General features: G+C 46.4%; 2 protein-coding genes across 6 annotated transcripts in view; one reads left to right on the forward strand and one right to left on the reverse strand.

The window, feature by feature from the left end:
- DRC7 (dynein regulatory complex subunit 7) lies at nt 1-23,883 on the reverse strand. 4 transcript variants are annotated; one of them, XM_073307397.1, is made up of 18 exons: nt 23,828-23,883; nt 21,434-21,580; nt 20,663-20,837; nt 19,263-19,388; nt 17,779-17,973; nt 17,208-17,366; nt 15,913-16,131; nt 14,279-14,404; nt 12,909-12,981; nt 11,396-11,524; nt 10,320-10,448; nt 7,036-7,262; nt 5,435-5,650; nt 4,678-4,788; nt 2,699-2,809; nt 1,195-1,389; nt 574-713; nt 1-385 (listed from the first exon to the last, which is right to left on the reverse strand). In XM_073307397.1, exons 2-18 carry the CDS (start codon nt 21,559-21,561, stop codon nt 292-294), a joined length of 2,553 nt encoding a protein of 850 aa, XP_073163498.1. In that variant the 5' UTR covers nt 21,562-21,580; nt 23,828-23,883; the 3' UTR covers nt 1-291. The 4 variants fall into 4 exon arrangements, 3 of the variants coding, with proteins under 3 accessions (XP_073163498.1, XP_073163499.1, XP_073163500.1); XM_073307398.1 differs by having other exon boundaries at nt 21,434-21,577; nt 23,828-23,848; XR_012154456.1 differs by lacking the exons at nt 1-385; nt 574-713; nt 1,195-1,389 and having other exon boundaries at nt 2,731-2,809; nt 4,271-4,788.
- The window catches only part of LOC140896147 (uromodulin-like), an 18,375-nt gene continuing 13,620 nt past the window's right edge, over nt 22,504-27,258 (forward strand). The window contains exons 1-2 of one of the 2 annotated variants that reach the window (XM_073307405.1): nt 22,616-22,657; nt 26,547-26,627. In XM_073307405.1, coding sequence (XP_073163506.1) covers nt 22,652-22,657; nt 26,547-26,627 — 87 coding nt within the window. In that variant the 5' untranslated portion in view covers nt 22,616-22,651. Of the gene's footprint in view, nt 22,658-26,546; nt 26,628-27,258 lie in introns of both variants that reach the window. The other variant, XM_073307406.1, reaches the window with a different exon arrangement.

The following is a 27,258-nucleotide window of genomic DNA, read 5'->3' on the forward strand; positions in this document are numbered from 1 at the left end:
CTCACTAGGAAAACATTTAATGAAAAAAAAAGGGATAAATGAAATGTGTGGAAATGAAGGTACTTCTGCTATTATATCCTCTGCACTACAGTGGAGATCCCAGCAGCTCCTGAAGAAAGCTGCAGAGGGGCCCTGGGGGAAATTTGATCAATCAGACCACAAATGGTTCATTGAACACAAGTAGGAAAAAGATGCCACATTTCTCTCCAGTAGCTCGTACGGTTAGCTCAGCCAACTCTGCAGGTTTCTGCACTGATTCCCAGTGACTGTTGTGAGGGAACAGGGACTATATCAGACATTAAATTTGAGATACTCAGTCAGGCGAGGATCCTTGCACAATTTCTCTTCCAGTTCTATGTATTTCTGTGGCGCCATCTCTTTGTGCCTAAAATAAGGAGGAAATCAGAGGAAGAAGCTGGATTGTATTAGATGATATTGATATTAAGTGGAATATTTTCAGATTATGAAATTATCAAAAATTGAAATGCAAAGCCCCAGTGAATCTCCATCTGTAGATCTCCCTTAAATCACTCCTGTCAGACTGCCACGCATTCATTAAATACTTATTATTACCTATTAAGCCGTATCTCCAGAATGCGGATACGGAACATGGCATCAGAGCAGTAGGTTAGGTAGGCATCCTCATCCTCCAAGGTCATAGAGAGCTGGTTTTGCTGGTACCACTGTTGTTTCTTCTGCAACTCCTGTGTCTCCTGATGGGAAGAAGGAAGAATCAGGGTATTAGAGAGAGAGAGATACAGAAGTAGCGTATCAAGATTAAAGGAACCAAAGGAAAGAAAAAAGAACAAAGAAGAAGAAATGTAATAAGTCAGAAGCAATAAATGAGATTAGGGCATAGAAAAAGTAAGCAAAATATGGAAAGCAAGGGAAGGAGAGAGAAACGTAGAAGCGCTGCCTCCTTGGAGATAGGAGACATTGGGGGTCAAATTCTGCTCTGATATAAGCTGGAACAAATCTACTGAATTTGGTCCTAGGGCTATCTGCCCTTTGGTCTCCTTGGGTAAAGACAGAGAAACATGAGGGCATATATACTGCCTCCTCCTAGACAGAGATGTTGGAGGAGTGTTGCTTTTTCACTTGCTGTAAAATGAAGAGAGAACCCTACATGTTTCCCAGTCCCAAAGCAAAAGAGACCAAGCCAAAGGAGTGGACAAAGAGAAAGTGGGTGAGTACCTTCTCAAAGCGAGCTTGGATGAGGTTGGCCTTGTCAATGAGATGGTGCTTGAAATCATTCAGGCAATCTTCCTTGAGGCGTAGGGCTTGCCACTTGGACATCTTCTCTGTGCTTCCCATTTGAATCAGGAAGGGTGCCAGGTAATCTAGGTCCTGCTCCACTTGTCGCTGTCTCTCTTCTAGCATCAGACGCTCCTGGAGGGTAAGGGTGAGAAGAATTATGCCCCAAACATCCCTGTATAGGGCACTACCATAACAAAGGACAGACTAGCTGTGCCCCCACTGCCAGGGACATGACATAACTCACCAAGATTTGACCAGAGGTGCTTGCTTTTCACCAGCTGTTTCTTGTACCAACCATTTCCCACATAAAGCCCCAATCTGATTATTATTCTGTTTCCTAGTTTTTGGCTGTGCTTTTCAACAACTCTCCCCATTCTCCTAGAATACAAAGCTTGTCCCATACATGAAATGTCATCTCCTCTGGTGTGAGAAGGGCCCCACAAGGTACACTGTCATTCTGGGTTTGAAGTGGCTCAGGGTGGAGGGATGTGTTACATTTGAAACCTTTCTGAGCGATGTTCACCTGGTTGAACTGGCTGACAAATGTTTGCTTCTGGACTGCTTGTCTCAATTTTCTGTTCAGTCCATAGGTGCTTGACACTTAAAATCTAGTATCTCTTTTTATTACCTTTCTCACCAGGAGAGCACCTAGAGTATTGTTCTTGGAATTTATTATTACAGTTGTGCCCAATACAAAATCCATACCAAAGAAACGTCTTGTAGAGAACTGGAATTTGTAAGCAAGCCACGTAACAACCTCAGATAGCTAGACTGGAATAGCCTTACTTTTGTCCAGAAAACTCATATGGGTATTAATTCCTCAAGAGATATCCTGGGCCAAAATCAATATTGTTGTTATAAACAAGACTAAGAATGGTGGAACCATCTATTCCACACCTGGTACTCAGGGAAGATGTTGATATTTTCCCCAACAAAATGAAGCCTGGCTATGGAGCAGATTTGGATACAATTATCAAACTCCTCACCCAGCTCCAACTACAATTAGTTTTATCATTATTAATTATTTTATTTATTTTATTACACAAAATAAAGTTGTCGGTTTTTTGGACATGATTCTTCCAGAAAGTCATAGGCACAAGGAGCTAGACCTTCAACTAATATAAATTGTTTTAGCTCCATTGAAGTCCATGGAGGTATGCCGATTTACACCAGCCAAGGATCTCACACGGAGTTTTAATGGTATAAGAATGGGCTCTGGAGATAGCCCCTGAGAAGGGAAGAATTTGAGCTGGATTTTTTTTGTCCACTGGTAATGAACTCTGAATCCAATCCTGATAAAAAAAACTTGAACTGGATCTTGCTGATCCACTCAAACAGAGTAGGTTTATCCCATGGCTCTTACTAAAACCTGCTTTTAATACAAGAGGTAGAAGGTGGGATGAAAAATTGTGTTAGTTTGTTATTAGACACCACTGCCTACCATTGTCTCTCGCTGTTGTTTGCTCTTTTCATTCCTCTCTGTATCATACATGGAAACTGTCAGTTTGCTGGCTGCTGCTTCTTCCTCCCGGATCTTGAGAATTTCTAGCACCTTCAGTGAAATCAGAAAATGAAAGACCCCCTGACATTTCCTCGAAGTATGAAGCCCTCCACTTGGTTTGTCTGCTTAAAAGAACATATGCAAGGGTCTTTGTGCAAGGACTGTAGTATGAGTTTGTATACTATTAGCTGGGGAGCAGCACGTATGTATTCAATGCTGAGGATATATCAGTGTGACCAAAAGAAAATAATTTTCTCAGAATACTAATAACAAGAACTTTATGTTGTTCTACGATTTTCTACAGACTCTTTGATCAAATCTATTCACTCTTTTGGAGTCCAAACTCCCCATTGGCTCTAAAAATTGCAATGTTAGCTTTAAGAAAAGGAGGACTTGTGGCACCTTAGAGACTAACCAATTTATCTGAGCATAAGCTTTCGTGAGCTACAGCTCACTTCATCGAATGCATCTGATGTATGTAGCTCACGAAAGCTTATGCTCAAATAAATTGGTTAGTCTCCAAGGTGCCACAAGTCCTCCTGTTCTTTTTGCGGATACAGACTAACACGGCTACTCCTCTGAAACCTGTCATAATGTTAGCTTTGGCATATTATATCTCACCAATATAACCATAGGCTAGCCTGCTGATGTGTCAAGACTGAAAGAGTCCAAAAAGTCATTTGCTGGAAACCAGGTTATACCCTTCACTGTTCTGCAATATGTACTTCTACAATCCATTTTATCTTAATAATTATTGTTAATACCTTGCATTTTCACAGCACCTCTTATCCAAGGGTCTCAAGCCCCTTTACAAATATTTAATGAAAGAAGCCCCATATTTTAAAGATATGGAAACTGAGGCACTAGGGTCTTAAGTGACTTGTTCAAGGATACACAGCACGTCATTGGAAGAGCCGGTATTAGAACCCAGATACCTTGATTCCCAGTCTAACCTCTAGACTTACTGCCCCCCCGTTCTCCCTCACTCTTTCCTCCTCTCCTGTTTCCTTTGGTTCTAAAAAATACGGTAATACCACTGCAATCCTAAGAAAAAATCTAGCTGTGTTATATATAGACTGAACAGTGTGTAAAATGTGAACAATAGGGTTGTAGTTTCATTGAGGTATTCTGATGACATTATGAACCGTGGGAATGAAAGATGGGTGTCCAAAACCCACTAATGGAATTATAGATCCATAACCCATGGACCTTACCCTAGTATTTTGGTGGCCCTCTACTTTGCCACCAGGCTGGCTCCATAATCCTCTTCATTCCCTAACCAACTGCTATAGGGCTTTCATCACAGCAGCTTTCTCACCTTCAGATTCAGTGACCTTCTCTTCACATGCTGGAATGGCTGTGCTCAGTCAATCCTCTCCAATCAGTGCCATGGGAATGGATTTTGCTACATGCGGTTGCAATGTGTTACTCATTGCAATCCATCTATTTTAAGGTAATTCTTCCCTACAGATAACACAGTGATGGGCACCTAGATAGTATGGCCATGGGTACCTTAGAAGTGCTTAGTAACTAGATTTTAATCAATCCAACTTCTTGGGCTCTCTCTTCTTCCCTGCTGTGGTCAGCAGCCAAATGGTAGATGCGCTGCTAGATATCCCAGTATGTACCCTTTCTGTGCAGATTCTTGCTCTTAGATTATCCCCTTCCCCTAGAATGTAGAACAAGAACTGAGGATGGTTCTTCATAAACATTCCAAAGAATGATTTCCACAGAACAAAGGCAAGTCATGATTTGTATATTCTGGGGTGTGGACCAGCATTGTGTCATTAGAACTTTGATCACTGTTTAGTTACTAGATAATATTTGAACATATGGCATAACATGAAGAGATGGTAAGTTGAACCTGGCACCAGACTCCTATCAGACTTTGACATTAGCAAGCAGATTTCCCCCATCACCTCTGTTTCAGACTCCCAGACTTGATGCCTCAACTGCTTTTCTTCTTCCATTAGCTTCAGCATCATTTCGTACAGATGGAGCAGCTTCTTGTTTTTCACAGAAGACCCCACCTAAAAACAAAAACGCCAGTGTTGGATGGCAGGAGTCTTCCAGACACGTGGGACCAGATCCTCAGCTGGTATAAATTGGCATAGTTCCACTGACTTCAATAGAGCCATACTGATTTACACCATCTGAGAATCTGGCCCATGGTTAACAGTTAATTTAGCCCTATCTAGGTTTTGAATCTAACACTTCACTGAGCCAGAAAGTGTATTGTTCACCTCTTTGCTGCTGCTGCTGTGTGGCTAGAAACAGTCTTCTGCACACTTGAGGTCACAGTTACAGTCTGCGTGCTCTTTTCAACGCGACAAAAAATTACAACCTTTTTAAAAAGTATTCAGATTGCAGAAAAAACCCTGAACTTGGGCAAACTAATGGATGGGAGAGTTTAGGACAGATGGCAACGTCACATAGCAAGTCCATGGCAGAAATGGAGAGAGAACCCAGGTGGGTATTCCTGACTTCTTGTTCCCTGCTTTAATCGCTCCCCTGAGAGAGAAATGCAGAGAGATTTCAGCTTTCCTTTCATGAGCTGCCAGCTTTGAGCCTCAGAACTACAGAAATTGGGTCTCCCCAAATCTCAGTTAGTCTTCCAGCTTCTCTGTGTCCTTTTGAGCTAAAAAACTCCAAATCATTGTCATACTCTCTCCATACCTGATAGCTGATGCACATGTCTGAGGTCATGATGACCTTGTTTCCCTTATTATCCACATCCTTCCATTTGATGAACTCCTTCTTTGAGGCAGTGATGTAATCGTCCTTGCAATGATACGTCAGCATAATCCGCCCCTCTAAGATCATAAAGATGCGCTCTGCTACATCTTCATCAGCTGGCTTTTCTGGGTTCCTATGGAACTGCTCCTTGATTTGCTAGGGAGGGTCGGGAAAAGAGAGATAAACCAGTCAGAATCGAACATATGGCCTAGAAAAATGACAAGGTTTGTGGGGATTTGGATGAAACAGGTGGGAGACAGAGATCCCAGGTGAAAATTGGGCCCCACTCCAAATTCAAGGTCTCTCTATAACATGATAAAGATTTGGAAGAAGGAACTATGTTCAGACTAGGACTGTGATGCTATCGCTCAATGCTAGGATCAGGGTCCTACTGTTCTCGCCTGTGACTACAGTGTGACGGAGAAGGAGCAGAGTCAGAGCTGCTTGGTGCAACAAGCAGAGTTGCTGCTTATTGGAGCAGATTATACCCCTCAAGCACAAGACCAGAGTTGCACCATCCACTCCATGAGGCATTATGCCTTGGAGAGACCCAGTGCCTCCCAGAGCTCCCCACATGCAGGGGGAGAAAGGATGCAACCTCCCCCTTTGAGCACCTGTCCAAGAACCAGCCATGCTCTGGCCCTATATTAACAGGTGGGACACGTGATCCATGCTTCAGGGGGTCAGATGTGGGTGTGCCCCTTCCCCCATTATCAGATTTGGTTTTGGGGACTGGCAGGGAGATGGAGGCTCAGTATGGGGAGCACAGGGTTCACCCAACTGAAAGAGCTGACTTCAGCAGAGGATGGAAGGACTATGTCATGGAATGCCAAGTGAAGGAGAGGGTGCACTGGAGCGGACACCCCAGATACAGATCTCATGCATCTCCGTCTTACAAGCTCTCTGCCCCAGGGAAACAAGGCAGGACCATGGTCCTAGCAGCAAAGGCTGGTTTCGAGGTCTTATTGTGATAAGCAGTACCAGCTATTTTGGAGAGGGTCATTATTATGGCTCTAATTCAAGAAAGCACTGAAACACATGCTTAACTTTAAGTACATGCTTAATATCCTTCAATGGATTGGGATGCTTTCCTGAATTAGGGCTTCTATGACTCCCTGCTACTGACATGGTGCAAATCAGAGTCCTGGTCTTCTTATGCAGAGCTTTAGACACATTTCATAATGAAACCCCAAACCTGGCTAGTGTGGGGCTTGAACATGGAAACAAGACCAGTGGAGTATTTTGGGGTCCTTGTGAACATTTTTTGTCCAAACTCATAGCTAAATCTTTTGTCTGGCATAAATTTTCAAAGACTTAGTATCATTTTGGTTGCTCAATGGAATTGGTCAATTGGAGTTGCTCATGACAATTGGTCACATGGTGGGGTTTCTGGGTCAGACTAGCCCATATGCAAGGCTCATTTCTCTCATTTGGAGTTTTGCCTTGGCTATGCCAAGTGAAAATGAATCTGAACCTTCACCCAAAACGGTATGTTCCATACAGCTCTAATATTGGTAATGCCCAATATTTCCCTCTTGTACCACTATGGGCCGGGCGTTCAATTCAGTATTAATGAGGACCATCTGTGCTCTTTTTGTTCTTCTGCCAAACTCTGTGTGCCGGTAGTGCAGGAAATCTGACCGCCCTTCAAAGTATTCCGTCATCTCTTTGGTATTTTCAACCCGTTTCTGAAGGCCATCTACTCGCGTCTCGCTGTAAAACTCCATGGTGCGCTCAGTCTCCGGCTCCATCGTCTTGTAGCTGTGCGCTAGGAAAGCCAGAGGTGCTGTGTAAATCTTAAACTGTAAGAATGACAGCAATGATTAATACAGACTTGCAAAATATTACTAGGCGTGAGCAAGTAGCATCTCTCGTGACAAGATTTGCTTTGTGATTGCCCCACCAGCCACCATACAGCCTGAATGTCCCATGCACCTGTACAGGAGAATAAGAGAATGTGAAGCGCTCTATACTTTTCTGCACCAGCATGCTGTGGAAAGCAGCATTGAAGGACAGCAGCATCCACAGGGCCACTGCATCCTCCCACTCATCTGGGCTGGGAGTAGGTGGAGCCTTGATTTTACCCCTGGAGGCCTCCATGTGTGTGGCTGCCTTGGAGGTACATGCTGCACAAGGTTTATGGCTGATACAGGGTATGTCTGTCCCAGAGCAGGGGAAAACTAGGAGGCAAATTGTGACTTTGAGATTTGTCTAAACAGGATAGTTCTACCAGTTAAACCAGTATAATTATGCTGGTATAGTTAAACCAATAGTTAGATGGGTATAACTCCCATGTCACTGTTTTCAGGTTAGCTAAAACCCTTTCCAAACCAACATAAAGTAAACTGGGGTGGGGGGAAGCTATTCTTATACTGGAATGTGTGTCCACATAGCGAGTTCCATCAGAATAGCTATATTGGTTTAAATTCACCCCTTGGTTTATATTGGTATAACTTCCACATTTAAACAAGCCCCGAGTAACAATCTGGTTCCTGATCTGCCCCCGGGACAGGGCAACAATGCAAAACTGTCCCACATGGGGCTTGTGGCAAAGCCACAACTGATCCCGTAGTGAGAGGTGGAGGAGTAAAGCTTGCGCATGAGCTGATAAATTTTCATTGGTTTTGTAAAGCTGCAATAACACTTGGCATGTTTACAGGACCTTTTATCCAAAAAGACTTAAGAGCTCTTTGCAAACATTAAATAAACCTCCAGCCAAGCATTCAGAGGAAACATAGGAAACTCTATTATGAACCCACACTCTAGTTCTGAGAGTGCTGGGTTGTAGCCCATGCTGATCCCACATAACACTAGAAATGTAAATACCATTTAAAAAGTTAACCATTTAAACTAGGGCTGTCGATTAATCACAGTTAACTCATGCAATTAACTCAAAAAAATTAATTGCAATTAAAAAATTAATCACAGTTAATTGCAGTTTTAATTGCACTGTTAAACAATAAAATACCAATTGAAATTTATTAAATATTTTGGATGTTTTTCTACATTTTCATATATTGTACCTGTGTTGTAATTGAAATCAAAGTGTATATTATTTTTGATTACAAATATTTGCACTATAAAAATGATAAAACAAATAGTATTTTTCCATTCACCTCATACAAGTACTGCTGTGCAATCTCCTTGTCATGAAAGTGCAACTTACAAATGTAAAATTTTTTTTGTTAAATAACTGCACTCAAAAAAACACCCACCCAATGTAAAACTTTAGAGCCTACAAGATCAATCAGTCCTACTTCTTGTTCAGCCAATTGCTAAGACAAACAAGTTTGTTTACATTTACAGGAGATAATGCTGTCCACTTGTTATTTACAGTGTCATCAGAAAGTGAGAATAGGCATTCGCATGGGACTTTTGTAGACAGTATTGCAAGGTATTTACGTGCCAGATATGCTAAACCTTCGTATGCTCCTTCATGCTCTGGCCACCATTCCAGAGGACGTGACTCCATGCTGATGACGCTTGTTAAAACAATAATGCGTTAATTAAATTTGTGACTGAACTCCTTAGGGGAGAATTGTACGTCTCCTGCTCTGTTTTACCCACATTCTGCCCTATATTTCATGTTCTAGCAGTCTCAGATGATGACCCAGCACATGTTGTTCATTTTAGAGCACTTTCATTGCAGATTTGACAAAACACAAAGAAGGTACCAATGTGAGATTTCTAAAGATAGCTACAGCACTCAACCCAAGGTTTAAGAATCTGAAGTGCCTTCCAAAACCTGAGAGGAACGAGGTGTGGTGCATGCTTTCCGAAGTCTTAAAAGAGCAACACTCAGATGTGGAAACTACAGAACCCGAACCACCAAAAAAGAAAATCAACCTTCTGCTGGTGGCATCTGACTCAGATAATGAAAATTAACATGTGTCGGTCTGCACCGCTTTGGACTGTTATCAAGCAGAACCCATCATCAGCATAGACGCATGTCCTCTGGAATGGTGGGTGAAGCATGAAGGGACACATGAATCTTTAGCGCATCTGGCATGTAAATATCTTGCAACCCCGGCTACAACAGTGCCATGAGAATGCCTGTTCTCATTTCAGGTGACACTGTAAACAGAAGCAGGCAGAATTATCCCCTGCAAATGTAAACAAACTTGTTTGAGTGATTGGCTTGATCAAGAAGTAGGACTAAGTGGACTTGCAGGCTCTAAAATTTTACATTGTTTTATTTTTGAATGCAGTTTTTTTGTACATAATTCTGCATTTGTAAGTTCAACTTTCATGATAAAGAGAGTGCACTACAGTACTTGTATTAGGTGAATTGAAAAAATATTATTTCTTTTTTTTACAGTGCAAATACTTGTAATAAAAAATTAATACAAAGTGAGCTCTGTACACTTTGTATTCTGTGTTGTAATTGAAACACAAGCGGGAGGGGCATTTCAGAGGTGAGATTGCCGCATGCAATGCTGTAGAGATTTCAGGTAGCACTGTGGCCCATAGGAGAACTGGAGGAGGCTGCTATATCTTAGGCCCCCAGGTCTGTCTAAGTTACATTGGGGACCTCTCCAGACCCAGGATACCCCAGGACTGGGAAGGTGCACACCTTAGCACCCCTTCCCCTGGGTTGCAAGTTGTGAATTTCACCTCTTCAGTTTCTTGCATGGTAACTAGTGCTTACAAAGGCTCTAGAATGAAGCCTTGAACCTTGACTCGTGGAGGATTTCTTTTGTTGCTGAACCAGGTGACTGTGTCCAGTAGTTTATAGTCCCATGATTGGCCTTTTGGCCAAACCTAGGAGGAACTGTCACTGGGTCGCAGAGAGTACACAGCTGCGGATGGGTCTGAGCTTGTGTACCTTTGAGGCCTTGGATGTGTCCCGGGCTGAAGTACTCCGTTGTCACCTCTGTTTTTTTGTTCAGTTGTCTCATGTTCATCATGTCCTCTCTATTTTCGAACCAGCCTTTCACCTCCAGCACTCTGACACCTAGAACGAGAAAAAACCCCATGGCACAACCATGTGGCCCCTTGAAAATCCTAGACTTCAGACCTTCCCTGGTGATGGTAACACACAGGAGGTAGGGGAGAGAAAATTAGGCGACTTGTGCTAAAGGAGAATGCTGGGGAAAGGAGGTCGTTTGTCCAGTTAGGGGCTTACACCCTACTTCCTGGACCAACTGCTGATAGACATGACTTAGAAATAAAGAAAGGTCTTTAGTTAAGCATAGCACACGCTGTCCCCTTCACATCCACAGCGATTGGGCTGCGTGAGTCCCCTTCGCATCCATGGAAGACGGGGTGATCAGTTAGCGCTATACCGCTGTTTCTCAACAGGAGAAAACTAAAGGCAACTCCTGCTCACGATTCAGGACTTGATCCTGAGAGGCGCTGAGCGCTCTCGCCCGGTCCTGCAAAGCAGTTAAGCAGCGGCTTAATGTCAAGCAGGGAAGTGGAAAGGATCACTAACCTGCTTTAAGCAACGCACATGCTTAAGTGCTTTGTTGGATCAGGCCAAACTGCTCCGGGCCTGGATGGATCACGCCGTCAAACAGCATGGTGACTGCACTACTTGTGACCCATGGTGCTTCCCAAACCTGACAAAGCCCTTGAGAGTAGCTCTGAATCAGACCCAGAGGTACGAAAGGGATCAGTGATACCGACCAGCATTGCCGTTACAGCTTAGGATAGATTTATAGGTTCCAGTAAGAGTCCCCAGTCGTGCTGGAAGTTTTAGGGTTTGTAGGGGAGCGAACAGGGCAGCGTGAAGAAGGGGTTGTGGGAGCAGAAGAGGAGAAGCAAGAAGTGTGAAAGGAGGGGGAGAAGGGATGGGAGATACAATGGTACCTCTCTATCCTATTCTTTCCCCCTCCATTGCACCCCACCCCATTGTGTATCGTCTCAGTGGACTCGTGCTGATCATTCATCTCCCCTTACATTCCGGGTCCTCATAGACGGTGAGGCGTTTGACCAGCCCATTGCTGTTCAGGTAGGGTGCCCATTTCTCCAGCTTTGCGCTCTTGTACTGGATCACCTTCTTCCCTTGGGGACAGCGGGTCTCAAATTCTGCAGAGGGCAAGGAGAAGGATTTAGCCGCAAGAGCTGAGAACACTGGAGCAGAGTTGCTTGTGTTTAACAGCTGCTGCCAACACTAAAAGGAATTCACATGGGGGAAATAAAGGATGCAAGAGGAATGATTTGTTCCTTTGTCACATTCAGCTGCCTGAGAATATATTACTGGGCAGAGGGAACATTGTTCCTGATACTCTCCGTGGCTGCAGGAAGGTGATGCACTTTCAGAGGGGAGGAGCGGGAGCCAATCTGGTGGGGTACTTAGCCCCCTCTGCTGACTTCAGTGAATGTTGAGAGCACATAGGAGCTCACAGGACTGGGCCTGATCCAACTGTCTCTGGGAGCTGGATCGGGTCTTTAATTTGCATAGTCATGACATACTGCAATGGATTGGTATTATCCTTTAACCTCCATGTATCTTCTACTAGTGATAATTAAATTAAATTAGAAAAGAAAGACACAGCCCTGGGGGTGCGGATGCCAGAGGGGATTAGCAATGGGATGAGGAACCTTTCACTTCTCTATGACTGGTTAGACTATGGGCAGTACCTTCTGAATTACCTCCTGAATTTCTCATTTACAAATCATTTACCTAGGGGCTGCTCTTGAATAAAGTTCTTACTAAATATGAGAGGTTTTCCTCTTATAGCATCCCCTGTCCAAGGATCGCAAAGTACATGAAAGAATTAAGCTTCAAAACACTCCTGTGAAGTAGGCTATTCATTCTATTTTACAGATAGGGAAACTGAGGCACAGAAAAGTTAAGGGACTTGCCTGAAGTCACACAGTAAGTCAATGGTAAAACTAGGAATAGAACCTAGATCCCCTTGCTCCCAAACCTGGGCTTTAACCACTAGACACATATAATGATTAATAACACTTTGTACTGCTATAGCACATACATGATAATGCATCAATTGCAATGAACATGCGTAATGCCAGGAAAGAGATCCTCAGAGGCAGAATTCACCCAGCTAGCAGGCAAAGGAAGAAAACAGGTCCTATGTCCATAGTGGGAGCAGAGGTTCCCAATTTAGGAGGAGATAGTAGGTTCTGGGAGAATCCATGGGCACAAAACACAGCTGTGTAATTAAATAATAATGAAAAGGAGTACTTGTGGACCTTAGAGACTAACAAATTTATTTGTCTCTAAGGTGCCACAAGTCCTCCTTTTCTTTTTGCGAATACAGACTAACACGGCTGCTACTCTGAAACCTGTAAATAATAATGGATATCCTAATCATTGTGTATCTTGATTTATTGCTATTTCATTGCTTGACTTTGTCCAGTATGTTACAATAAAGGTTCGTTGCAATACACAAAATTGTATCTATTGCCATCAGAAAAATATAAAACATGGTAAAGGAAGAACAAATACCTTTCCGAGATATTTGAATCAGGTCCACCCAGGATGGTGGCATGTCAAAACCCTTCTCCTCCTCTTCCTTATCCTATCAAGACAGAGCAGGGGTTTCCATGAGGTGGCCAATGCCCTGAGTGGAGTTGGTAGTACTCTCCTGCCATGGCAGGAAGCACATTTGTCTCTGGAAATACTTGTTATATTAGCCTGTGGTTCATGCAGGTTATACACACTCCCAGGTGACGCAGCCGTACGGTAAGGGACGGTTTATTTGAGTCATACACACTGCTGAGGATACAGTCGTGCAGCAAAGTATGGTTTATACAGTCCGAGTTCCAAGAGACACACGAGATATTTATGCATGTGAGTATTTGCATCCAAAAGCTCACACCAAAAATTCATACAGGTTGTTTAGTCAGTAAAATCTCAGCGCTGATGGGACATTTCTGACCCTATAATTTTGCAGAGTGGGTGCTATTTTATGCTTCAGAACTAATTGCTCTTGGATTTCTCCACTGAAACTGCATGGCTGTTCCATTTAAAGAAACTCTGCGATGTTCACTCCATCCAGAAGTCCCTCACACATTGCCACAAGCAGAGCCCAGCCATGGCCTAAAGGCCTCCACTTGCTTTGGGTTTAAGATCATGCTGACCGTGGAGACGCTCAGGTCTGATTGAATATGGCAGTGCTCGTTAGAACCAATGACTTGCTTGTTTATTTTGTATAATCTGAGAAAGGCACTCACAGACCATGGTGATGGGCATGGTATAAACCGATTAGATAAAGGGAGAGACTGTGCTGATGTCATCCCTACGCTATCACACTGTGTCCTTCATACTAAGATGTTGTTCCTCTCAACACACAGTATTTTCTTTTGTGAATGGTATAAGAGCACATGCGTTATTTCCAGGCCCCCCATTGCCATGTTCCACCAGCCCCAGGGAGAGGAGAAGCAGGTAGAAGGGGTCCTGAAAAGTTACACATTTGAATTTGATTTTTAAAAAGCAGTTTTATCCTGGGCAGGCTTGTGCCCTTCAGGGCACGCGGGCCTTGAACATGGGTCCCGTCCATCAGGTCTCCCAGCAATCAAAGCTTGGCAGGCGCTGTCCCGTAGCAGATCAGTGACCACTTAGGATGCCACTGTGCTGCAAATCATGGTCACAGGGAATTACACAGTAACAGCAGTGCTTGAATTCAGATCCTCCTGCTCCAAAAAACGCATCCCTTGAGCTGAAGGAGAATGTCTACTAGCCCTATAGGATTGAGGCAGTGAAGTACCTCTGATTCTATCCAGCAGAGGGCAAAGGCACACATAGGCGTAAGTCCAGTTCATTAAAACATCACTCCCCTCTATCAAGAAGCGCTCCTAGAAACATAGGAAACTTACGAAATCATCCAAATCCTCATCAGCTAACTCCTCTTCTTCCTCCTCTGGGAGCAACAGAAGGGGCTTGTCGGTCCCCAGCAGCATGAACTCCCACCGCACTGGGTCCCCGAGGTCAAAGGTGAGATCCTAAGCAGGACAGAAGAACCAGGGTTGGCCACAAAGGTGTCTTCAGCTTACGATGCTAATAACAAGAGACATATGACCTGCCACGGAGCACTCAGCTGCATGCTACTCCCACTCAGCAGCAGACATTCAGAACCTGTCGGTACCATGTGGAGTTCTAAGGATTTTAGTGGGGCATTAAATCCATCCTTAGTGAGGGACTTATTGAATTCCTTTGGGGAGGAGCCACTGGACCCAAGACTCGAGTGAAGACGGGGGACAACTAAGGAATAACAGGTCTGGGAGTGGGAGTCATAGGTTCAAAACTAAGGATCCAGAGGGGGACACTGAGCAGAGAACCCCAGACATAGGCGCCGACTCCATGGGTGCTCCGGGGCTGGAGCACCCACAGGGAAAAATTGGTGGGTGCTCTGCACCCACTGGAAGCTCCCCGTCTCCTCACCTCTGCCTCCGTTCTGCTCCGCCTCCACCCCTGAGCGCGCCCCTGGGTCCTGCTTCTCCCCCCTCCCTCCCAGCGCTTGCGCCGCGAAACAGCTGTTCCGCGCGGCAAGCCTGGGAGGGAAGGGGGAGGAGGGGGAACGCAGTGCTCTTGGGGGAGGAGGTGGGGCCGGGGCGGGGATTTGGGGAGGGATCCAATAGGGGCAGGGAGAGGCAGAGTTGGGGTGGGGTCAGAGGTGGGGGGGGGCACGAGCACCCACCAGCACCAAAAAAAGTTGGTGCCTGTGACCCCAAACAGCACACACTGCTCCTCAAAGCTGTCTAGGGAGCCAGCGGACTCCATCCAGTGGAAATCTGCCCAGACGCATGAGACCAGGGAGGAACGGAAATAGGCCCCACAGTTGCAGAGTACCTCCCCATCCAACATCCTCCTCCTGGTATTGTCCATGGCCACTTTGGCAGCTTGTCAGAAGCCCAAGGGCTGCACCTCTTCACTAAAGGCCCTGGATGCAGTTCAACACTGCACCGGTGCAGGGACTGAGTGGAAGCAGCTTGGGATTCCTGGTGTCAACTGGAGTATTCCCAAGGGCTGCTCTAACTTATGCACTGGCTGTCATGGCCCCACAGCTTTGCTGCAGCTGGGGAATAGCGAGGGTGTAGAAACACTTTTGCCACGTCTCCTCCCATCCCAGTCTATCCCTGACGTGCCCCTGGAATCCCCCCTGTACGGGGCCCTTGTTGAGGGAGGGGGCACGCAGCCAGCTTTGCCGGCTGGGGATATTCCCAGGGGATGGGCAGCAATAGTGGCTTTACGTTGCTGTAGCTGGTGGGATGTGCCTGCAAAGTGATCAAAGAGCATTGCTGAACTGGGCCCAGGCTTACACCCTGGCTCAGACGCTGGCGTAGAAGGCAGCTGCTCTGACTTCTGGTCCTAAAGCCAGTGTAAGCAGAGCTAAGGGGGCGGGATGGCAAGTGAAAGGTGGGCAGCCGCATGGGTCTCCATTTTCCCCATGCCACCGAATCCAACTGCTCGCTCTCCCGCAGGGCAGGAACCATTCAAGCGGGAGAGTTACCTTGCAGCCATTCCAGCAATCCTGCATATTGACCCAGTAGTTCTTGTGGTTCCAGATGCTTTCGATACCGAGGAAATGGTCGTCGGAGGTGCTGTAGCTGTGTGCTGTGAAGGGATCAATGAAGAAGCTCTCCGGCACCTCCCGCTTCCCCGACAACACCAGAACCCAGGCGTGGACACGTAACCCGTACAAAGGGTCCGGCGTTGGCTTTTCCGCTTCCTGCAGTACAGAGTAATGATCAGAAGGTATAATCCAACACAACAACAATTGTGCTTGGTCATTCTCTGGTACTGTTCTGCCATGGCTCTCCAGGTGCCACACTGATTAATGAAACCTCACGGCCCCAGCTGTGAAGTAGGTAAGTATCATTAGCCCCGTGCTATAGTAGGGAAATTGAGGCACCGAGCGGGGAAATAGTATGTACCCAAGGTCACTCAGTGGGTCACGGAAAGAACCAGCAATGGAACCAGAAGTTCTGGCCACATTCCCTCTTTATATCAGCTGGAATTCTTCCCAGTTAATCAACTTGCTAAATGCCAGGCCACTATTTACTGTTATGGGTACCAAGGTGGCACTGAGCCAGGGACAGAGCGTGAACCCGGGAATCAGGGACTCCTCCAACCCAGATCCTCAATGGATGAAAATCAGGAAAGCTTCCCAGAAGTCAATGGAGCTAGGCTAATTTACACCAGCTGAGGATCTAGCCCCTGGCTTTTGTTCCCCGTTCTGCCACTCTGCGTGTGCCCCTTTGCAAGCGGCTTAGGGTCAAATTTTCAAAAGCAGCCACCATTTTTGCCTGCCTTGGTTTTGGGTTGTCCAACTTGAGATGTTTAGGGCCTGATTTCCAGCGGCTCTGAGCCTCCACTATTACTTCCAGTAGATGTCAATTGAAACTGCAGGTGTTCATCATCTCAAAAAATCAGTGGATACTTTTTGAAAATTTAGGGCCCAATGGCACCGTGCCTCAGTTTCCCCATTCACACACCGGGGCTAATATTACTATCTGTCTTGGAGTGGGTTGTGAAGATTAACTTAATATCTGAAAATCTTAGAGATGTAAGGGATTGTATATTGACGCATATTACAGGGCTACCTCATGCTGTCTTTCCCCAGGCTAAATGCTCGCTGACAAACACAGTGACTTACCGGCCCACTGAAGACAGTGGAGGCTGAGGGTATCTCACAGACCAATGATGTGAGGTGGCTAGCAACTTGATGAGTCGGTCACTAGCTGTGTCAGGGATCTTGCTGCTGAGACTTCGGAGTAAGAGGGAGACACATGAACATTTACTCACCATGACCCTTTCCTCTTCCTCCTTCTGCTTCTTCTTCTGTGCGGCTTTAATATCGGCTTCCTTCTTGGACACCTGCTGGAGCTCAAACTTGCTGCGCAGGTCCCGTGGGGGCTTGACTGCGTACTTCTTGGCCTTCTCCTTCACGGGCTCTTTCAGGACCTGCAACCACAAGAGCAGAGGGCTATGGAGCCTTATTTAACCCAAAAGGGATCTAACGGAGCCCACTGGACAGGCAGATCACAGACACCCCTTGGTTCTCAGCTCCCTTAACATTCTGTGGTTTAGTACTTCGTGGATCTGGGGTTCAGTAAACACTGAGAGCCCAAACAGGCTTCTTCAGTGGAAGAGTGACATGGAAAAGAACTCAGCAGATCACCCAGGCGTAGAGAAGACCAATTACATGGACACTGCCTTTGGTTCAGATCATTTACACTGGAGCCCCCATTCGGAACCAGAGCGTGTTAAACAGAACGCAGTCACAGACTATGGGAGGCCAGTCACATTCAGCATGCCTGGCCCATCTCACTGCATTGTGGCTGACTCGCCTGAACCAGTGAGCTGGGCTCCTCACCTTCTTTGACTTCTCCAGCAGTGGGCACACCTCCCTGGTCTCGTCCATCATGCAGATCTCCCGGGTGGCATAACCGTTCACACAGTAGGCATCGTAGCCCGCACCGATCAGCAGGGAGCACAGTAGCACGCTGAAGCCAAAGCAATTCCCCCTTTGGTACTTCAGGATTGTGGTCGGGGAGGGAAGGTAACTGGGCTTTAAAGAGCAAACACATTTCCTTGCTTAAAGTCTTATTCCCGTCATCTTGGTCTGTTTACCTCCACCCTCGAATCCCCTCCTTCTCCAGAAACAAAGCACAGGCTCTCAGACACACTGAGATTCTCTGGGCCAAACACTGCAGAACTACAATGGGACTCACACGTAAATAGCTGAGGAGAGAACGGAGCCCTCTGGCTCACATGCTTTCCCTGTTAGCGTATTCTCTGTATCTATGGTCCCTGCACGTGAAATAACTCTGCCTGAGTTCACTGTTTCCCCAGAATTCTCTCCTTTGTAGATTCCTTTGCTAGGAAGCCATGTGGGCTAATGGATGGAGTAGAAGGCTGGCAGCCAGGAGACCTGGAGTCTAATCCCAACTTTGACACTTGCTGTGTAACCTTGGGCAAGTCACTTCACCCGTATGTGCCTCGGTTTCCACATACATTAAATGGAGAGCATGATGCTTTCTATGAGATCTGTCAATGCAAGGAGCTAGAGAAGTGTCCGGATTTGATTTTTGAATCCCACACCAATTTGAACAACTTAAAGCCGCTCTTCAGCAAGTATAAATCAGCGTAGCTCCATTGCTCCGTGGGGCTACACTAATCCCCACCAGCTAAGGATCTGATCCATCACCTCTAACCATGTTACCAGTCCCTCTCTTCACTCTGCAAGCCTCTGTCAGGGCACCTCAAAGTCTTCTGTGGAGCTGAGAACATCCCATCAAGTGCCTCATAACAGGTCACCAAGACCTACCAGGTTCTGTCCCTGTATATGCTACTCCTCTCCAAGGCAAGCAGCCTCCCAGTCCTTGGAAGGGAAGCCTGATACTTTAGCATGCAATGAGCCACCAGCTGATCTCCGTTGTACACGCCCACTTCAATGGAGCTACTCTGGTTTTACATGGCTGGGGGTAAGACCACGATCAGGCCCAGTAGGCTAGATGGAGGCTTGTGTGCACTGTGCATATTAGTTTGGGAAGCCCAGAGTCTCCACTCAGCAGTTGGGAAATGATCATGCCTGTAACATGGTCGTATGCCCAAATAATGCACATGACAGGACTCACTGAAGTCAATGGGAGATTTGCCTAAGTAGGAGGGAGAAAGGGTTCTTAACAGGCCCTCCTGGGGAAGGAGTTCCTGGGGGGGGGGTCAAAGGGCAAGACTCTTCATAGCCCCATAACCGGTGTGATACCCTGATGAGAAACCCATTACTGTTAATGATGTGGGACTCCCAATGCGCCAAGGGGGGCAACTGGAAGACTCAAAGGAAGTGCCACGTCTTACCGGCGTGATGGGCGATGAGAGGGGCTCCATGGTGAGATAGTCAGAGACGAACTGGGCACAGCCATCCCAATTGTACAGCTCCGGGTAAGGCTGCAGGGTCGGGCGCACTGTGGTGCTCACAAATTTCTGCAGCAAGAGGGTGTCGGTTAGCAGATACGCGGTGGGGAAGCCATCAGAAGCGGCATGCAGAGCAGGTGACAGGGAGGGACTCCGGGGCCAGCTGGCCAGAGCTAGTGGCCAACTCCTCTCTCAAATGCAGCAAGCGTTTGATCAACCTTCTTGCTCTATTACTGACTCTTTCTGAGATGGGAAATACAGTGGGCAGAGAAGCCATCTCACTACGGCTTCTGAAATATGTCTCTGTCTGTCTCCCGCCTTTGTCACTTCTTGGCTGGACTACAGCAAGGGGCTAGACCTGGCCATGAAGCCTTCAGCACTGAGGTAACTGCAACTAGGACAGAGCACTGCAGCACCCGACCACAGGAGGACTGAGCACACCCAGCGCCCAGGGCAGTCAATGGGAGTTAGTTCAAGATGCCCATTGCAGGATTGGGCCCTTCCCCGCTACCTTCTAATCTCAGGGAAGCCTCACATCTATTGCTACACATCTGGCAGCTGCGGGGCATAGGAGGCTTGGATGTTTCCAGCTTCCACAGGTTGCACCTGGCATGTTGTCAGTAAAAATTCTGAACACTGGATCTGCCCAAGCTGAGCTGCAGAACTGGATGCTAGGTCTGCAGCTCAGGCCTGTCCCCACAATGGGCCCAGACAGGACCCCATATTTCAACACCCAACATCTGGAGAGGTTCAGCCTAAGATCCAAATCTGGATCTAAACTTTGTGCCTCAGACCTCGCTCGAGTGCTGAGTAGATTGTGGGGTCTTCAGAGTTGATCTCTTAGACTCAGGTATTTCTTTTAGTTTGAGTCACTTCTTTTTTCTGTTCCCCAAATGTACTGTATGCTGAGTGTACAGTCAGTGCGATGGGTATACAGGCGGTGTGTATAACTGCTGTGTCAAGTGTGCGGTTGGTATGGTGGAACTACAACTGGTAGCATGGGTGTATAACTGGAGTGCTCGGTGCATACCTGGGCACTGAATGTACAATTGGTGGGTTTTCAGCACTGGTTGTGTCTATTGCAAGGGAGCACACGGGACTGGCCCTTGGACAATTCTACTGCTAAAATATGTTTGCAGTAAAAAATACATGCAAACGAATAAAAAGATAATCAAGAAAGAAAGAAAGAAAGAAAGAAAGAAAGAAAGAAAGAAAGAAAGAAAGAAAGAAAGAAAGAAAGAAAGAAAGATCTGACTGTGCAGAATTGCACATAGTCCATATCATATGCTATCAAAGGAAAGCAAACCCAGATTGTCCCCAGCTGTCTCCAGATGTTCCTTTACCTCCACTCCACACTCATTTAATGGGTGGAGAAAGAGTGGCTGGCGATCTGGGCAGAGATGCGCATACTGTCGATGGAAATTGTCAGCTAGTTGAAGCAGCATCTGCTCCTTGGCAGAATTCGTCTTGTAGGAGGCTGGTAACTGGGAGGTGTCAATGGAATTCCAGTCAAATTCACTTCATGCGGTGGGAGGAGACAAACAGAGATGGATAATGAAATAGTGAGATTCAGATGGGTTAATCCTGTCTGAAGAAACACTAGGGTCTCTCTTCTATTATTTCCCAGCAGAATTGGTGCAAATTAAATAACTTTGAAAGCGCACAATTCAAACCAGGAGGGCATGAAGCACGACTAAGCTGTTCCCAGTGATGGCAAGTGAGCTGCACAGCCCCGTGGGCCTGTAAGTATCTTCCTATGATATCTGTAAAGCTGATCCAATGGGGAACACATGAAAAATGCAATTTAGAGAGCCAGTTAGAGCGCGGCTTGTGCCATGAAGCCTGAGGGTTTAGCTCCCTTCCAAAACACCTGGTTTTTTTTAGTCCTTACTCTGATAACTCTGGAGATTCCCATTATCCATATAAATGTACTTTTTTTTAAAATCATGCTGAGCAATTGGCCTTGGTGCTGTCTTGTGGCATGGAGTTCCACAAACTAGCTGTGCATTGGTGAGAATAGATCTCATCTTAGCTGTTTCAGAAATGCAGTCTGTCATGTATTCTTGTCTATCTGTTTGCCTTTCTCTCTCTCACACACACACATTCCTACTTACGGTACAACATTTGGGATATGGACTTTGATCCTTGACAGCTTCTCTTCCAGGTCTTGGAGTTCATTACTAATCACAAGGACTTTCTTTTCTTCTTCCTCCTGTTCCCCATTCTCTCTCAGGACCTCCATCCTGCTCCCTCATGGGCTGCTGGGAGAGAAGCATCACATGGGTTATTTTAAAAGGGTAAGAAATGGCAAGAGAGAAACATTTTTATTGTCTGCCTACAGATTCAATTGGAATGAGGAAAGCAGAGTTGGCTGGGGGTGGGATTCCTTCTTAGGGCAAAATGTGGTTTAGGGCATGATTTTAATCCATATTGGGTCTGCTGACTACTATTAGTGTGAGATGTGGCTGGGGGAGTGGGGAAACAGAAGGGCTGCTGCTTCTTTGATGGATTAGAAACACAGGAACTGCAGAACTGACCCATGATCCATCTAGTCTGGTATCCCATCTCCAGCAATGGCCAGCAGTAAGCAGTTATGGAATCACTTGCCCTTAGGGGAATTTCTTCCTGACCTCCTTGAGTTAGAACTTGGTTGGTGCCATGAAGCATGAAGGTTTAGATCCCTTCCAAAACACCTAGTCATTTTAATCCTTGCTACGACAATTCTGGAGGGTCCCACTATCCATATAAATGTCCACTCTTTTTTTTTTTTTTAATCCTGCTAAACAATTGGCCTTGGTGCTGTCTTGTAGCATGGAGTTCCACAAACTAGCTGTGCACTGGTGGAAAAGTATTTCCTCTCAGCCATTTCAGATGTGCTGTCCTTCAGTTGGATATGTCTGTGTTGAGGGCGCCGAGCGTGCTGTGGGGCGGGGTGTAAATAAATCTAAATAAATAGCAGAGCAGCAGAAGTATCTCCAAGGCCTGTTTTTTGTTTTGTTTTGTTTTTTAAGCTCACACTGATCCCAACGTGTGTTTTGGGGCTTGGGGAGATAAGGCATGAAAATGGAGACGCAAGCACTCTCTCTATCTGGCGTTGTTTTGGTTGGCAGCGGGAATGGCATGTCGAACGAAGACAGCAGGAGGAGGAGATTTACTGAAATAAGACAGAAAGGCTCACAAGAGGAAGGAGTGATTTCATGTTGGACACTAGCTAGACCATTCACTGGAGCTCTCCCTGCCCTGGGCTTTGGACTACATTCAGCCAGCCAGCCAGAGGGGAGTATCCAGCCCGAGCAAACCAACTCGTCCCATCACGTCCTGCTGACAACCGCATGGCTGTATGTCTCTGGTTACTTACTAAGATTTGTCAAACTCTCCCGCTGTGTGTGAAACTCTCCTTTTCCCCCTGTTCCCCACCCTGCCCCAGCTTTCCTCTTCGTATGTTTATTGATTAGTTGCACTGATGCAGCACCGAAGAGCCTCCGTCGGGGATTAGGACCTTATTGTGCAAGGCGCTGCACCAGGGGTTAAACACAGAACTTAGTGGAGAGCACAGGGCTCCCCTCCTCTCCCTGGTGTGGCTAAGGGGGGCTCCCCACAGCTCCCGCTCCTCTTCCCATCTCCTTTAATCACTGCCCAGTACAAATGTTTAACATTGTTTCTTCTGCTTTTAAAGCCTGGCTGCGTGAGGTCTTCTGCAGCGGGGGAAGGAAGGAGCCCAACCTCCCACTCATCAGGAGCAACCCCAGTCTGACCCCTTTCCATTTCCCAAATGCTCCTGCAGTGCCCAGCCTCCAGCCCCTCCCTTCTTCACGTCCCCCCTCCAGTCCACCCCTCCCTCCCCTGGCGGCACAGTCCGAAAAATGGCCTGGTTTTCTGTTCTCAAAACGCGCTCCCCCCAAGACACATGTGGTCTGGGTGGGAGCAGCCCGCGGTCACCTCATCGGGCCCCACGCAGACCCCGGCTCTGCCGAGGGCGATGCAACACAGGTGCTGGGCTTTTCTGGTTTTGCTTCCCTCCGACGGACAGATCCCCCAACCCAAAATTCAGCCCTCCCAAGTCTAACAGCTCCACTGGAGCCTCACGCCAGGCAGGAGTTTGTCCCAGTGTGTCAGCATCCTCCGCCTTTTGCTTTCCCAAAGCTCCCGGGTCCTCTCCTCCCCTGCCTTCGACTGATTCCCTGCCCCTTGGTCTGGGCCCTGCTTTTCCATGCCCTGCCTGGCCCGCGCCCTCAGGCGTTTCCTTACTCCCGGGCATGCCCCTGCTCCCGTCACTGGGACGCCCCTTCCCCGGGTGTCCCCTGCGCTGCCCCATAGTGCATCCCCCCCCTTCCCCAGCCCTGGGTCTGCCCTTGCCTGCAGTCAGACATATACGTCCTCGCTCACACAGGCGCACAGCTGCTCTCCATCCCTCAGTGCCCCCGGATGTAACTGCGGAGCAACGGCCGCTGAGAGAACCCCAGTGCCTCGCACCCACGCACCCACCCCTCTGCAACCAGGAGCCTCACCCGCTTCTCCTGTGCTCTCCCAGCCCTGTTGGGCTCCCTCGCCATGGCAACCGCCTCCCGCAGCCTGAGGCTTCTGGGAGCTGTAGTTTCTTGGGCAGAGAATAAAGGCTGGGACTGGCAATTTAAGCACGACCAGTTTCAGAGTAGCAACCGTGTTAGTCTGTATCCGCAAAAAGAAAAGGAGGACTTGTGGCACCATAGACTAACTCTCCTGCTGGTAATAGCTCATCTTACCCGATCACTCTGCTTACAGTGTGTATGGTAACACCCATTGTTTCATGTTCTCTGTGTTTATAAAATCCCCCCACTGTATTTTCATGCATCCGATGAAGTGAGCTGTAGCTCACGAAAGCTCATGCTCTAATAAATGTGTTAGTCTCTAAGGTGCCACAAGTCCTCCTGTTCTTTAAGCACGACCAGTTTCCTTTCTGTGTAACTTGTGGAGGTTTTGAAAATGGAAAGCTCTTTTAAAATCTAGGCGCACATTTTCAAAGGTCCGGCCAATTTGCACTGACTGAGGCTGTGCTAAACCCAGCCTTTGAAAATTAGGGCCCTAATGTTTTCTTTTCTGTTACGGATGCATTTGTTCACCTTTTGCATTTCACTTGGATTGAGAAATTAGTCCAGTCAATTTCACCCTTTGCCTCTAGTCAGTTTTACTGTCAGGATTCCTTCCTGCACCGGCAACATCCTGCAGTATTTGGATTTGGGTTTCAAGCCAAACTAACATCTGTTTGCCCTGATATTTTAATATGAATAAATCAAATTTATTGGAGAGGGTTCAGAGACAAGCCATGAGAATGATTAAAGGAATAGAAAACTTGCCTTACAGTGATACACCAAGGAGCTCAATCTAGTTTAACAAAGAGAAGGTTAAGAGGTGAGTTGTTCACAGTTTGTAAGTATGTATATGGGGAATAAATATTTAATAATAGGCTCTTCAGTCTAGCAGAGAAAGGTCTAACATGATCCAATGCCTGCAATTTGTAGCTAGACAAATTCAGGATAGAAATAAGGAGTCATTTTTTAACAGAACCACTAACCCAGGAACCTATCCTTGCAACAAAGCCCGTTGCCAACTGTGCCCACATATCTATTCAGGGGACACCATCACAGGGCCTAATAACATCAGCCACACTATCAGAGGCTCGTTCACCTGCACATCCACCAATGTGATATATGCCATCATGTGCCAGCAATGCCCCTCTGCCATGTACATTGGTCAAACTGGACAGTCTCTACGCAAAAGAATAAATGGACACAAATCAGATGTCAAGAATTATAACATTCATAAACCAGTCAGAGAACACTTCAATCTCTCTGGTCACGCAATTACAGACATGAAGGTCGCTATCTTACAACAAAAAAACTTCAAATCCAGACTCCAGCGAGAAACTGAATTGGAATTCATTTGCAAATTGGATACTATTAATTTAGGCTTAAATAGAGACTGGGAGTGGCTAAGTCATTATGCAAGGTAGCCTATTTCCCCTTGTTTTTTCCTACCACTCCCCCCTCAGATGTTCTGGTTAAACTTGGATTTGTGCTGGAAATGGCCCACCTTGATTATCATGCACATTGTAGGGAGAGTGATCACTTTGGATAAGCTATTACCAGCAGAAGAGTGTGTGTGTGTGTGTGTGGTTTTTTTTGGGGGGGGGGGTGAGAAAACCTGGATTTGTGCTAGAAATGGCCCACCTTGATTTTCATACACATTGTAAAGAGAATGGTCACTTTGGATGGGCTATTACCAGCAGGAGAGTGAGTTGGGGGGGGGGGGGGAGGCGGAGGGTGAGAAAACCTGGATTTGTGCTGGAAATGGCCCAACTTGATTATCATACACATTGTAAGGAGAGTGATCACTTTAGATAAGCTATTACCAGCAGGAGAGTGGGGTGGGAGGAGGTATTATTTCATGGTCTCTGTGTATATAATGTCTTCTGCAGTTTCCACAGTATGCATCCGATGAAGTGAGCTGTAGCTCACGAAAGCTCATGCTCAAATAAATTGGTTAGTCTCGAAGGTGCCACAAGTACTCCTTTTCTTTTTGCGAATACAGACTAACGCGGCTGTTACTCTGAAACCACCCATTTTTTAACAGTGAGAGTAATTAACCATTGGAGCAATTTACCAAAGTTTGTGGTGGATTCTCCATCACTGACTATTTTTAAATCAGGACTGGATGTTTTTCTAAAAGCTCTGCTCTAGAAATTATATGGGGGAAGTTCTCTGGCCTGTGCTATACAGGAGGTCAGACTAGAAGGTCACAGTGGTCCCTTCTGGCCTTGGAATCTATGGCTCTATGAAAATGTATGAAAAACATTTCTGTTAATATTAACGTGGCAAAAACTTGGATTCTTTTTTGCAAAATGTAAGGCCCCCAACTCTAGCAAATGCTTATGCAGATTCTTAACTTTACTCACAGGAGCAGTCCTGTTGAAGTCAGTGTGGTATCTCAAATGCTTAAAGTTAAAGATGAGGGTGTTTGCCCTGCAGGACAAGGGTCTTGGTCCTTTAACTCTGGCTGTAGAGTTTCATGCTTTTAGCTACTGGAGCTCAGTGTTCAGTTCCTTACAGTGCCCAAGGTGATGGCAGTTACACACAGGATCCCTGAGTGCAAAAACCATGAGACTGGCTAAAAAAAAAAAAAAAATTGCGTTTTTTATAGTAATACATGTTGGGCTTTTTTTCTTTGCTTTCTGTTTTCTGAACCTTTAAGGTTCGCTCACGTCAGGTGTTCAAGCTTTTCATCACACCCACGACGCCTAGAACGACAATGGAAGCTGTGTGTAGCTGGCATGTACGTGCACAGGTAGTCAATATGGTTTGCAATCCAACTGTGTCTGTGTGGGGTCTTCATAGTCTTATTGTTCTGTAAAGAGCAGCCACATCAGAAAGTAACTCGTCTGACTAAAAAGGATGTGTGCGAGGGAGGGGACGGAGGAATGCAAAAAATCTTCTCTTCCTTAGTGAGCCACCAGAGCCACGAGTTGTGTCAGTGCTTATGATGAGTGGCCTAATAGGAAGGTTGGTGTTTCGTGAGTCCTTTCCACCACTGCAGCAATCACAGGATGCTAAATTGGCACTGATACAATCACTGGGGAAGTGTGAGGGGTGGGGGAGAATCAGCTGTTGAAAGATGATATAAAGAGCACAGCAAGGCAAAGGGAAATGAGGACAGCTGTGGGTGGGTGAGTGAGCGAGCAAGGTTACGCAGGTCTGGCAATGGTGAGTAGAGAAAAGCTCATGAAATCTCAACTTTAAACAGGGACGGCAGGGTTCTGTTTGTGATTGCTGAAGTAGTGGATTTCTCTTCCTAGATTGTAACCTGCAAGAGCGCAGGGCTGTCTTTCTCTTATCTCCTGAAAGCAATTGCTAGGGCTTCTGAAATGTCTTATTGTGTAGCCATGTTCTCCCTTCAGATAAAGGGT

This window comes from Lepidochelys kempii, chromosome 12 (assembly GCF_965140265.1).
Source record: "Lepidochelys kempii isolate rLepKem1 chromosome 12, rLepKem1.hap2, whole genome shotgun sequence".
NCBI classification, from domain to species: Eukaryota; Metazoa; Chordata; order Testudines; family Cheloniidae; genus Lepidochelys; species Lepidochelys kempii.

What these genes read in the sequence shown, in the direction of transcription:
- DRC7 (XM_073307397.1), bottom strand. Translation starts at nt 21,561, where the DNA reads ATGGAGGTCCTGAGAGAGAATGGGGAACAGGAGGAAGAAGAAAAGAAA. An exon ending in TAAATGAGTGTGGAGTGGAG is followed by an intron (nt 19,389 to 20,662) that starts GTAAAGGAACAT and finishes CTCTTGCTGCAG; the next exon opens with AAATTTGTGAGCACCACAGT. An exon ending in ATTGCTGGAATGGCTGCAAG is followed by an intron (nt 14,405 to 15,912) that starts GTAACTCTCCCG and finishes TGTCCTGCTTAG; the next exon opens with GATCTCACCTTTGACCTCGG.